The sequence below is a fragment of the Porites lutea genome, chromosome 12 (assembly GCF_958299795.1).
Source record: "Porites lutea chromosome 12, jaPorLute2.1, whole genome shotgun sequence".
NCBI lineage: Eukaryota > Metazoa > Cnidaria > Anthozoa > Scleractinia > Poritidae > Porites > Porites lutea.
In genome coordinates this window covers 12,505,478-12,517,815 of record NC_133212.1, presented here as the reverse complement: position 1 = coordinate 12,517,815, position 12,338 = coordinate 12,505,478, and the positions used below count along the sequence as shown (strand labels likewise).

The window sequence follows — 12,338 nt, the reverse complement described above, 5'->3', positions numbered from 1 at the left end:
ATCCCATTCTCTGATAAGCCTGTGATACTGACTGAGTCCGGATAGGGAGTAGGACAAACGCATTTATTTTATTGACTTAGTTAATAAGACGAATTTACCATAATGAAAGTACTTGTTCTTCTTCTTACTTCTGAGCGGATCCATTGCTAAACCCAAACCATTCTTTTCACTCACTCTTTTGGGTTATCTTAAATTAGACCACTCGTGAATGGTTTCACTAAAAGTGCCACAAATTTACAGTTATCACACGGGGGCGAACCTACGAAAAACGTGGTATTCAGTTTTAATTAAACTTGTAGAGATCAGAGTGATAAAACAGAACGTTAACGCGTATTGTCGCGTGGTGCTTTTCAACGTAAAGTAGTCCAGATCAAATAAGTGACTATTTTTGGTGCACATGCATCTCAAGTGCGTACTACATTAACTTAGGAAAGGAAAAATATAGTACTATAATCACAAATACTAAGGTACATATACTTTGCGGTTTATTTTCATGGGTATGACAACAGCATAGTAGGGGGGTCTTACAAGGAGGAAATTTCTTTTAAGTTTATCTTATGCTTTTACGTGCTAAGCTCAATTAGTTTATTATTATAATGCCAATGAACGTCAGAATTTCAAAGTTTTCTGCTAAATTTTAAATATTGTGTGAATATGTCGAGATTTGCTAATTGAAAAAGAAAAATACTCGACACTTTTATCCAGCGGGTGCTTTTTAACCATTTTTAACGATTTAAACTAATTGACTTCCTAGAAACAAAATGGCGAGTACCATTCTCACCTTTCAATGGTTTATGTGTTAACACAATTTGAAATTCAGTAAATTTAGATTTAATTGAAACTCATGCTGAGTTTCTTACGTTTGTTATGCAAAGAATTATTCTGCTTTATCCAAAATTGAAGGTAGGGGTAATGCCAATTTGCTCAATGGAAAAACTGGAATTGTTACAGGTGCTCGAAACAGAAAACTATTGAAGACCATAACATGCTGTTTAGCAAACATGGCCGAACGCTATCAACAAAATAACAGTTTCTCGCGATTTCACTGAACTCAAAGGCTGGTTAATTATTTTAAAAGAGAATGACCTTTCTGTTTCACGACCACCGCCAATTAAAAATAAAAGTCACATTTTTTACAGATTTTTGACATTATTTACCGCTGTATTTGAGTGGCTACAAATTTACTTTCCACGACTGAGTACATTGGAGAAAAATTCAACCGCAGCGCTGTAGCCTTCGAATGTTGAGTTAGTAAAATTGTTCTACTTAAAATAATCTTCTCTTATCTACACTTGACTGGAGACAAAAATACATATATATTACAATTTGCATCTATCGCTGTATGGTAAACACATTGCAATTCCAAGTACGGTGCATTGTGAGTGATAACCACAACGTATTTTAAAATACTTTACATTTTGTTGCTCTTTCTGAGTTGCTTGTGCGCCTGCCAGAAGAAACATCACTACAAGTGAAGTTTTTACGGTCTTTCTGTGGGTGGCGTGAGTGCGTTCATAGCCTCAACCAAGGCAATTGACTGAAAAGTGTGTTCAGCTGTACGCGCGCGTACAAAATGTTGTCTAACTAGTTACAATGTAAAGTTCACAACTGCTGTAGCTAAGGCAGGGTATTTGTCCACGCTAATAACTCTTCCACTTCGCGATCATGGGGTTCCAAATCTCTCGCGATTGTAGTTGACGGTGAGGGCGCATTGGTAATTGTTCTTGGTGTCGGGGAATCTACACTTGACAGGCCTGCAAAGTAACGCCAGAAAGATCAGGCGAAAAAAAATGAAGGAAAACACAACAACAACAATAGTAAACGATCTGAGCACAACAGAGACCGCACAATAAATCTCTCCCCAAAACGGGTACCTTAAGTTAATTGCTGAACTGTCATTGCTCGACTCAATACAAGACCGACTTGATGCAGGATAGAGCAGAGTCACTTAACTTTGAGGCAACATCACCGACTTTTGGTTTCTTAGTTTTCAAGAAAATCAGAATTTCTGCCTGAAGCATGTTTTAAATGTAAAGATCATCGCAATTATGGGTGCAACATTTGCAGTTGGCAAAATAAACCCTGATGGCTCCGATGAACTCGTAGAAATAACAGACTTGTCTTCAGTAAGGGAAGTAAACACACTGTGAATTGCTAAAGTGCGTTTTTGCGAAAAGTGCATTCATTAGAGAAAATCGCTAATCATAAACCCAGGAAGTCCGCTATATGGGTCGGCGATAAAACTGATCAATAAAGGGCGGGAGAAGCAAAGCAAAAAGGGACTACAACATCAACCGTACTAAGCAAAACAAAGATAAGTGGAGACCCTGAATTATGACCAACTGTAAACAAAAAGATACAAGAGCAAGATCTTTCCCTAGTAGAGAAATTTTGAAACCGGCGAGTTTGTATGTGTAATCCAATGGTAACGAGTGAAATAAGGAAATAATTTCACGCGCGTTTTGTCCAAATCCTAATAACTTTTCGAGCCTTTATGATTACCTATTAGTATCGTGGGTGACGAATTAAGTTAGCAGTCGTGAATTTTTGACATGTTTATCCTGGATCGTATCGATCGAGATAAGAACTCCACTCTCTCAAATGTTTAGACCTTAAATTTGGCTTAAGTTCAGAATTTTCAAAATTTTTCGACAAAATACCTGTTGGAATCCTTCTTGATGTACTCTTTCGTGTGTTGAGGTTTTCTGAAGCTTGTTTTTGTGCCCTGACATGTTCATTCACGGCATTTTAAAACTTCCTCGCCATCTTGACACTGAGACGTACGGAAGGTTGCCATTGCAATTTTTTTTAATTTCACAAGTGAAATTACAAATTAACGCTGTTATACTACTACATGAAAAATTTCTGCAACTTGATTGGCTTAGAGCAGTGGTATTTCAGCTTAATTTGAAATACCTACATGTGAAAATTACAAACCTTTTGCGGGTAGTAGTATAAAGAAATAATAGCATGATTTGTACGTGATATTTGGCATAAATACCACTTGTGATATTTCAAAATTGTCTCAAATTTCACTCGCCTAACGGCTCGTGAAATTTCGTATAACAATTTTGAAATCTCACTCATGGTATTTATGCCAAATATCACTACAAATCTCGCGCCAAAATTAAGGAGTAATTCGTCACCTATGATAATAGGCAAGCAATTGCCTGCGGTGTCGTTTGCAAGCCAATCGAACACAGGCAGTTAATAAAATTATGATCACAAAATGAGCTAGACTGCAAAACAGTCCGTATTTTTGCGTATTCATGTACGCGCGAGCAGTCAAACAAAAGGTCTGGAACGAGGCTGAAAACAGAGAGCGAGACCTGGGGAGAGACGCTTTTTTCCCCTCGCCTCACACGTTCGCGCTCGACGCTCGGCGCGCTTGGCGCACGCAAGACTCTTACGGCACGTTTTATCGATTTCTTTACTGATTTTGAGAAAAAAAGCTACTGCTTTGCAGTTTAAAAATGAGCCGGCATTCCGAATAAGGTCCATTCTTGTAGAAAAGCAGCACAATTAATTCTTTTCAGGTTGGTGTCACTCGTCCGTCGCTAGTGATAATATTCTGCATATTCATCTCAAATTTTGGCTTGATGATTGATAGTTGGAACCACACTGCAGGAGGCAATGGGTATCCCATTTCTCGACAACTTAGGTTGCAAGTAACTTCAATGCCTGACATTCGCTTTTAGTGCCAGGAACTTTTGAGGAATCTGCATGAAATAAACACGTTTTTGCCAGGTAGAGGCAGCCTCCTTTGGAGTAACCCAGAGGTTAGTGGTAGATAATTCATACTTGATAAACGAGAGAACGACATTGTACATTACGGAACGTTTTTAAAATAATAAAGCACTTTTTAACTCTAGAAATCCGCAACACTACAGGGTAACATTGTAACAGGAGGTGAGTGGCAATCCCCTGACAGGCAGCACTCCAACATAGTCACACGCCCAATAATATGATACCTCTACTAAGGGACGGACCATCAAAAAAGTTATGGGGGGGGGGAAGGGGAATTTTCGAGCTGCAGGAATTTTTTTGTATCAAATTCCTTGTATGATTTTTTTACGCCATAGCATGAATATTTCTTAGGGTTAATAGGCGTGCATGAATTTTTTTCCGTTTAATTTTCCCTTGCGCGAATATTTTTTTGTACTTCGCCCGCCCCCCCCCCCCCCCCATAAGTTTTCTAATGATCCGTCCCTAAAGAAATATAGCTTACACAATATTAACAATATTTCAATAACGTTCACAAGTACTTACAGTACCGCTTCAAGGTAAGTTAGCAGTCTGTTGCAAGTCTCGATTCTTTACATGATTCTCGATTCCTACGAGAGTTGAGAATCGAGAATCGAGTCAAGAACGAGTTTCCGGAGACAGAGAGGACAAAAGATTCACCCCTGACTGGTTTCTTGGCAACTTTACATTGACACCCAGCAACACTAGTGTCGCCCGAGCGGATTTATTTGTTACAAATGTAAAATTGAAGTTTTTCGAAATGTGTCTTCAAATATCAAGCTTGATTTGTACAGTGACTGTTACAGCTCGGTCATCGATTCATACAGGAATCAAGAATCGACTGCAGTACGGTAACTTACTTTTGAGCGGTACTGTAAAAGATACTAGAGATGCATGACAGTGCATACACCTGTACATTGACAAGAACGTAAAGACTCTAGCTTCACCTTGCTGTTTCGGAAGATAAATCTGCTTAAGTAGCTGAATTTTGGTGGACTTGAGCTCGGCTAGATCCTGCCCTGTTTTTCCACTGTCGAATTTGCCGTACATAATAGCGTTATGTTCACTAAGCTGTTTATGTATTTCTTCCTGAAGCTCTTGTTGTGGTAATCCAAAGTGTGTAGCTTGTAACTTTGAATCAGCTTTTAACACCTCACTCAGCGGATTAAACGCATCAGACACTGGTTTTGTTGTTGCAATTCCACTCCACATGGCATGATAGTCATCAAACGAGACTTGTCCAACTCCAGACACCTTTTTCCTCTCAGTTCTCTCGGGCCGCAGTTCATTAAGTTTGGGTGATATTCGAGTCACATCGATTTCATCCGCCGTGTGGGGTTTTAGGCCAGCTAGACAGGCGTAAAGTACAAACAAAACATAACGGCTGAATTAACAAATAGCCTCATTTTTGAAATTAAGACAGAAGGTACCTGTTGACCGATGCCAAATATAATTTTTATCAGAGTTTATCAACAACGCCTAACATTTTGCCTCCACTACCCGACCGAACACACACAAAACGCTTAGAGGAACGAATCGGTCAGTCTGCAGACAGGCCCATGATACACTTTCATCATAACATTATTTTATTTATAATAACATTTATTTATACCGCGCAAACCAACTATACAGTTTTCAAATGTAGAATTAGCATCGTTATGGTGAATATGAAAACACCACAGTCGGACGCGTAAACACGAAAAAAGCAACTACTGGAAAAAAAAGGGACCGTGTACCCCCAACCTATGCTATGGCCTCGTAACAATACCCTAGAACCGCGCAAAACTCGAACTCAGTTGCCGTTCCTTGCCGGCAAAATATTATTTATTTCATACAACACAAATCACTAGCCTCACCATCCCAGCGTTTCATTTGATCTGTTTAAACAAGCCTCTGAAATTGCACTAACTGGCACCTGGCAGCATTCAGATTCAAGAATATGTGCTAGGAGAGAAATCTGTTGTAAACTCCACATGGATTTTGCAATAGGGCTCGTGAATTCTATTCTTAACTTGCCCAAATAGCCTGTGAACAGGCTTTCTGTATGGGGAAAGGGTGAAAAAATCGCCAGGAGAGACAAGGGAAGGGTACCACCCTTTTTCTTCTCTCTCCTCGCGATTTTTCCACCCTATCCCAAAACAGAGAGCCTGTTCACAGGCTATGCCCAAAGGGCAAGTGAATTTTTGTGGCAAATTCAAATTACAGAAGAACTGTAATCAATGCTGCTTATCAAAATTTTTGGGGGGCTAGTTAAAGACTCTTGGGCTAGTACATACTACAGCCCGAATGGCAAGCTAAAACTGACTTTCTTTGCACCCTGCTGCACTTTTATTTTCTAACAATTCGTCTGCACTTATAATTATAGTTATATATATTGTACATCACACAAAAGAGTTCTACATATACTAAAATGTATCTTAAATTAATTATGTATTACCTTCCAGCCTCTTACTGGCAAGAACACAGTCCAACACTGTCTGTCTAAATCCACTGGGCGACGAGGCAAAAATACGAGCAGCACTGGCATTTACAGCATTCTCAAGAACGGGGTTTGGAAGAAGCATCTGAAACAAAGTTAAATTGAAAGTATACCGTGAAATGCATTTAAAAATATACATTGTTAAGGTTTCATATGACGTATGGCGTAAGATAAACAAGAAACAAGCTTCTACTACTATACACCAATTCTACTACTATACACCAGATCCGTTAGTAAATTAACAATACGATTAAAATGGTGATTTTCAAATGGCTTCATTTTACCCAGTCAAAATGACCAACTCTTTTTATATACTGTAGTTAATAAATGGATGTGATCAACCTACTTTACAATTGTTTGTACAAGTATAACAATATTATTATCATTACATTCATCATTGTAAGTCAGAAAGATCTGTTTTAGCCCTAAAAATGGGGCCGTTTCAGTGCTTAAAATACAGTCCTATTTTTGAGTCTCATTTGGCTCCCTGAGGGAGGGAGCTGATTTGGACCCAAGGGCTGAAATAGGCAGCAGCGTGGGCTGGAATAGGCTTTTGATAGGGCTGTTTGGCTTAAATTGTGTTCAAATGGCTCCAGGAGGGCCTGAATCAGACTTTGGCCTGCCAGGCTGAATTGGCACTATAGGGGCTGAAACAGATCTTTTTAATATTCAGTGCATTGATTTTCTTTCTGCAGTGCAATGAGGTATCCCATGATAAACACAATCACACTGATTAATTTTTCTACTGTGCAGTGCATTTATAAAGAGCAAATATAAACTATTTAACATGTACATATGGATTTCAAAGCAGTGGCATTGCTAGGAGATTCAAATTTACATACATAAATTTATAAGTGAAAAAATTTACTAGAATCAGATGTATATGTTACAGGTCAAAATTAAATTCAGGTTTAAATTTTTTACCCTGGGTTTGATTCTCAATTTTCTTTGTCTCCTAGCTCTACTTCATTAATAATTAGGGCTAGAGGAGACAAAGGAAATTTAGAGTCAAACTTGGTTGAAAAATTTTAACCTGAATTTAGATTTGACCTGTAACATAATATTTATGATACAAAACAGCCAAAAATACTGTTAGAGTTATACAGTGTACTCATCCATTTCCTCAAAATATCACAAATCTTACGTGCTCCCAAAATACACGCTTTGTAGCTCAAAAATCATTCAATAATTATATCTGAATCCTTATTTGTAATGCAACATTAAGTGACTTTCTTGTGGAAACACAATAAAGACAGACTGACTGACCAGATGGACAACTCAAATAATTTTATATGTATGTTTTGCTAACTAAGCTAAACATTATTTTCAGCACCAATACAGATTAACATTGATACTAATTTTCTCCCACAACATTGATAAAATTTGTCAGCATTTACATGTAAATATGCTAGAAATTTTACCCACTTTAGAAAACAAACTGCAGTAACAACATTCATGTCTGCCTACCTGGAGACTGAGTAGCATGTAGGGAATTGAGTAACATTCTTTCCAACAACTCAAGTCATCCAAAAAATCTGCACAAACCTGGCCTGTGTCTGGGTCAACTAAAAATTAAAAGACTGATATGAATGATAGAACAGCACTGAAAACTTACAGAATCACAAGTGTTACTATGGACATTGGTTCAAACAGATAGTTGAGGTGGGAATGTGCTGTAAAAGAGGCACCCATTAGTACAGGCACCATATGCATAATATTATTATTGTGGCAAACTCATGGGAATAAATAAAAATAGGTCAAAATGCCGTGTTTTGGAAAGAATCAAGATGAACCCGACCAACATTCTGTTTCAGTTGTGAGCACTTTTTAAGTTTATCCTAAAGTGTTTTTTGAGTAACTATAACAAAACAGAAAACATGTCCTTCATTTTGGAAGATCTTTGCAATTCTTGTATTGTACACTTCTTTTACCTTAAACAATACAAGCATGTACCAGCATATATAAATTTGCACAGTTGAAGCACTGCATGAACTTATACACAAAAGAACAAAATAAATTACCCTCACAACATGAATAATATTTATTATTATCTTTATGATACTGGATTAAAATAATTATTTTCAGGCATAAAACACTGCTTTGGTTTTTTTACATCAGAAACAAGCACATTAGCTCACCATTTGGATGGAAAGGGATTGTGTGAAAGAATATTTCTGGTGGCTGGCCATTATAATGCTCACTAAACTGAAGATACAACTTGAAAACACCACCTGTCAAACAGATCAGACACAGAGGCATTACATGTACTCTGGAGGGAAGCGGGACACTCTCATACAAATATACTTTAAGTACATTTTAAAGCACAAATTTATAAAGTATACTTTTAATTGTCTTTAAAAGTATACTTTAAATATACCGAATTCCTGTAAGGGTGGGTTATAGATACCTGTAGCCTGGTCTGCCCAATTTAATAAAATAATAATTACCACTTTATTTAAGTGTCAAAATGCCTAGCTTACACACAGTGTAAACTGATTGTGGGCACCTACCACCCCGGGCAAATTAGTTGGAACATTCAGTCAATTCCCCCCACTTCCCCCTTCACAAAGTTGAAAATCTCTCAAGCTTTCCAAAACTGCGCTTTTCAACAACACTGCATGGGGATGAGGGAACTGAATGTGCATGCCCCAGAACTGAAAGTGTTCCAAGTTTTTTTGACTGGATAGTAGTTACTTAACTACCCAAAAAAAACACGCACACAAACTCAGAAACCCTGCCCACCCCATTAATCAAGAGTTGCACAGGTGACAGTTCTTAGGAGGTTCTCAATGTCCACTTTTCTCACCTGGTTCTTAAAAGAAGCAAGTGTTTCAGAACTCTTAATATGTGCATACTTAGTTTGGATCATATTACAGGACCAATATGCAATGTACATGTACAGTACAGGCCACGGGCATTGCAGCATTACACGTGTGTTTCATGCGTGGAAATCTGCCATGTTGCACACAAATTCCAAATACACATGCAAAGATACACAAGAAAATACATGCAAATTAGGAAAATTTGCGTGAAAAACTTGTGTCCTACAGGTGGTTGTATTTATCCTGGGAATCCGAAAATTGTTTGAATTTCTCAGGTTATAACTTTGGTTGTTTAAGTTTAAAATTATTATTAGATGTATATACATTGTAGTAACTAAGGCATAAATTATTCTTGACTTTGTACATCATTATTGCTATCTCCTACAGCCTTCAGTTTTGCAGTGAGGGAGTTTAGCCCTATCAAGAAGTCCAATATGGTATGGTTTTTAAGGGTCTTGATCCTTAATCAGGGTATCATTAATGCCTTTGTTGCCAATTAGTGCCCGATGCGATCCTTACAAGAGTACACAATTGTATCAGGTAAAATTCAAGTGCCTACAGTGTTAACGCCCAGAGACACAAAAACAATTCATCTGTTCAAACTGAACTATCCCTTTAAAAGTGTATTAGGAAAGCAAATTTATGAAGGTTTATGTGTTGCCAATAAATTGGTAGTTTTTGCTTTTTTTCCTCAAAGAGGGTGTCACTTTTTGGAAGAGTAAAGGGTATCAACTTTAATTTGTCTCATCCCTAAATAAGGTCAGGGTTTAAGACCCTGGGCAGCACACAACTATTTGAAATAAAAATATTTATACCACCCCGGGCATGTACTTCACATGACTCTTTCAATCATGCTTTTATTTTTTCTGACTGATGACTGATGGAAATGAAAGCAAACCCAAAACTGTCACACACTACTCACCTTCCCACATTGTGTCCTTTGGACCCTTTATGGTACCTTCCCAAGTAAACATATTGTCCTCATTTAAAGGCCTTGCCTGTATCCCCTGATAATGTCAAAGGAAATAACTGTCATTCAGAGGACTCCAAACCTACCCTGTAATAACTCAAAGAACAGTGCTGATCAAGCAGTGGCATAACTGACAATGAAATACCAATAATCAGGGCTTCTGATAGGTCGCGGAAGATGAAGTCAAATTTCGCGGGATTTTTAGACACAAATTCGCAGAAAAATTGGCCAATTTTGCGGAAATTTTTTTTTCTCAAATCTGTGAATGTTTAACAACATTTTCTCAGCAGCTGCTAGTAAGTGCCTTAAGTATGGCACCTGAAACTTCTTTAAAAGCTTTATTTCTTTAGTTCTACAACTTAATTTCAAAAGAGCACAATGCTCCACAAAACGAGACAAAGAAGGATAAGAGGGCACCCTTGAAGTAAAGAGTTTTGACTCTGGACAGAAGAACATGTGCTATGAGGTCCATTTACATGGACAAGAGCACAGACAGCTTATGCATTGAGTCAGAATATTGTATATGGAATGGGGTTGAGGATGATCTGCATATATATCCCTTACAGTTAGTGTTCTGGATATATACCTTGATGCTTTGCATCTTGGTATATCCATCAATATTTACCTCCACTTCAGGGGATAGTTGCATGCTATCAGAAACTACATATGTATCATTGGTTAACTTCCCTTCCATTCAAATAATTTTGCTGTCCGTCAGCCTTGTCACAGACCAAGGATTTATGGCCAGGTTGGCATCTGAGTGTTCTGTGGATGCCCAGTTTTAGAAAAAAAAAAAAAAAACTTGACTTTTGAACCACTGGCCTTGGGAGTTGAGGTGGTTTAAGGTCAAGTCGCTCAAAGTTATACTTACACATATAGTTTCCTGGCTAAAACCCATATGGGTTTTTAAAGCCAGGAAGCTATTTAAAACTTTAATTGGATAACTTGACCGTAAACCACCTCACCTTCCACGGCCAGTACCCTGCGAGCAGAGTCTCCTTTGCTCTTCCTAGATAAGTCGGGAGACTCTGCTTGCAGGGTAACGACCAGCAGTTCAAAAGTCAAGTTATAAGTTCACAGTACATGAACATTACTTATTGCTTTCTTACAAGTGTTGGGTTAGTTTATTGTTGTAGGATAGATATCTTTACTTTTAGTTAATGAATATATTTAGAGGGTAACAATGAAATCCAGCTTAAAATTTTGGGATTCAAAATAAAGCTTTCGTTAATTTTAGGGGATTGGCTCTAAGTAAGGGACAAAATTAAGTGAAATGCACCGATACCTACACACACGATCAACTTACCCACGGAAGGTCTTCCCTTTGAAGCTTAAACCACTCTTTCTCCAGTAATAAATAAGCTCTTGAATGCATTCTTTTCAACTTTATCTACTGAAACGGATAAAATTAAAGTAAACTTTAAACAAACGAACAAAAATAACAGAGCTGAAGAGTCTGTCACAACGCGGCCATTATAGCTTAGAAATACAAAGCTTAAGCTTATTTAAAAATAATTGTCACCAAAATGATTTTCTAGTGTAAAATTAAAAGCTCTTACAAAATGAATTTAACTAATCTTGGCTCCTTTTGTCTTATTTTCCTCTATGAAAAAAAACATGCGAGTAAAAGTGTTCAAAACGGGCAACTCTTCCGCCATGTTGAATTTTTGCCTGACAGGCGCGGCTGCTCAATGTTCGTTGCCTAGCAACTGTAATCCAAAAATAGCTTGGACTCAAAGGAACACGATCATTGATTATGAAAACAAAAAAGTATAAACTTTAACTTTTATTCCACAAATAAATGAAGAAAAGAAAAGAAAAGAAAAGACTGCGAGCTGTCTCTCTTTTTCTTCAGATTTAGCAAGGAGAGTGCACGCGCGCGCGAGCGTTGAGCGCCCTCCCGTCTCCCGCCTTCAGTCACGCGCGTGGTCATTTACGGGTCTTGGGCGTTTTGCTTGACGGACCAAGAAAAAGAGAGACTGCTCGTAGTATATGTCCAATGTGAAAGGGTATTCTTACGCAAAGCTTTATTGCAAGAAACTAAGTAATCATTGCAGAAACCTACTGTGAAAACAGTTAGCACTACAAGAAGAACCTTGAATGAATGCGGGGTGACCGGGGTGATCTCAGCACAGCAAAATATAGTATCCACGGAAATCTCCTACCAGTTTTTAGCACCGAACGTTCCCGTTTTGAGGAGAAATAGAGCTACCGACTCCAGTACGTCTAACCTCCATTTTCCAGCTGCAATGAAAACTCTTGTATTTGGTAATTTATTCAAGCTTTTTTAGACTGCGAGCAGTCCGTCTTTTCTCAAGATCCG

At 38.0% G+C, this 12,338-nt stretch overlaps 1 protein-coding gene across 2 annotated transcripts; it reads right to left on the bottom strand.

Moving 5' to 3' along the window:
* Positions 1 to 260: 260 nt before the first annotated feature.
* LOC140921437 (ubiquitin-conjugating enzyme E2 U-like) lies at positions 261 to 11,688 on the bottom strand. 2 transcript variants are annotated; one of them, XM_073371431.1, is made up of 8 exons: positions 11,575 to 11,688; positions 11,322 to 11,408; positions 9,968 to 10,052; positions 8,362 to 8,454; positions 7,691 to 7,788; positions 6,182 to 6,308; positions 4,692 to 5,093; positions 261 to 1,754 (listed from the first exon to the last, which is right to left on the bottom strand). In XM_073371431.1, the coding sequence occupies exons 2-8, from the start codon at positions 11,388 to 11,390 to the stop codon at positions 1,618 to 1,620; spliced, it is 1,011 nt and encodes a 336-aa protein (XP_073227532.1). In that variant the 5' UTR covers positions 11,391 to 11,408; positions 11,575 to 11,688; the 3' UTR covers positions 261 to 1,617. The 2 variants fall into 2 exon arrangements, with proteins under 2 accessions (XP_073227532.1, XP_073227533.1); XM_073371432.1 differs by having other exon boundaries at positions 11,322 to 11,405.
* Between the last annotated feature and the right edge of the window lie 650 nt (positions 11,689 to 12,338).

What these genes read in the sequence shown, in the direction of transcription:
- LOC140921437 (XM_073371431.1), bottom strand. Translation starts at nt 11,390, where the DNA reads ATGCATTCAAGAGCTTATTTATTACTGGAGAAAGAGTGGTTTAAGCTT. An exon ending in AAAGGGAAGACCTTCCGTGG is followed by an intron (nt 10,053 to 11,321) that starts GTAAGTTGATCG and finishes TGACATTATCAG; the next exon opens with GGGATACAGGCAAGGCCTTT. An exon ending in AATCCCTTTCCATCCAAATG is followed by an intron (nt 7,789 to 8,361) that starts GTGAGCTAATGT and finishes TTTAATTTTTAG; the next exon opens with TTGACCCAGACACAGGCCAG.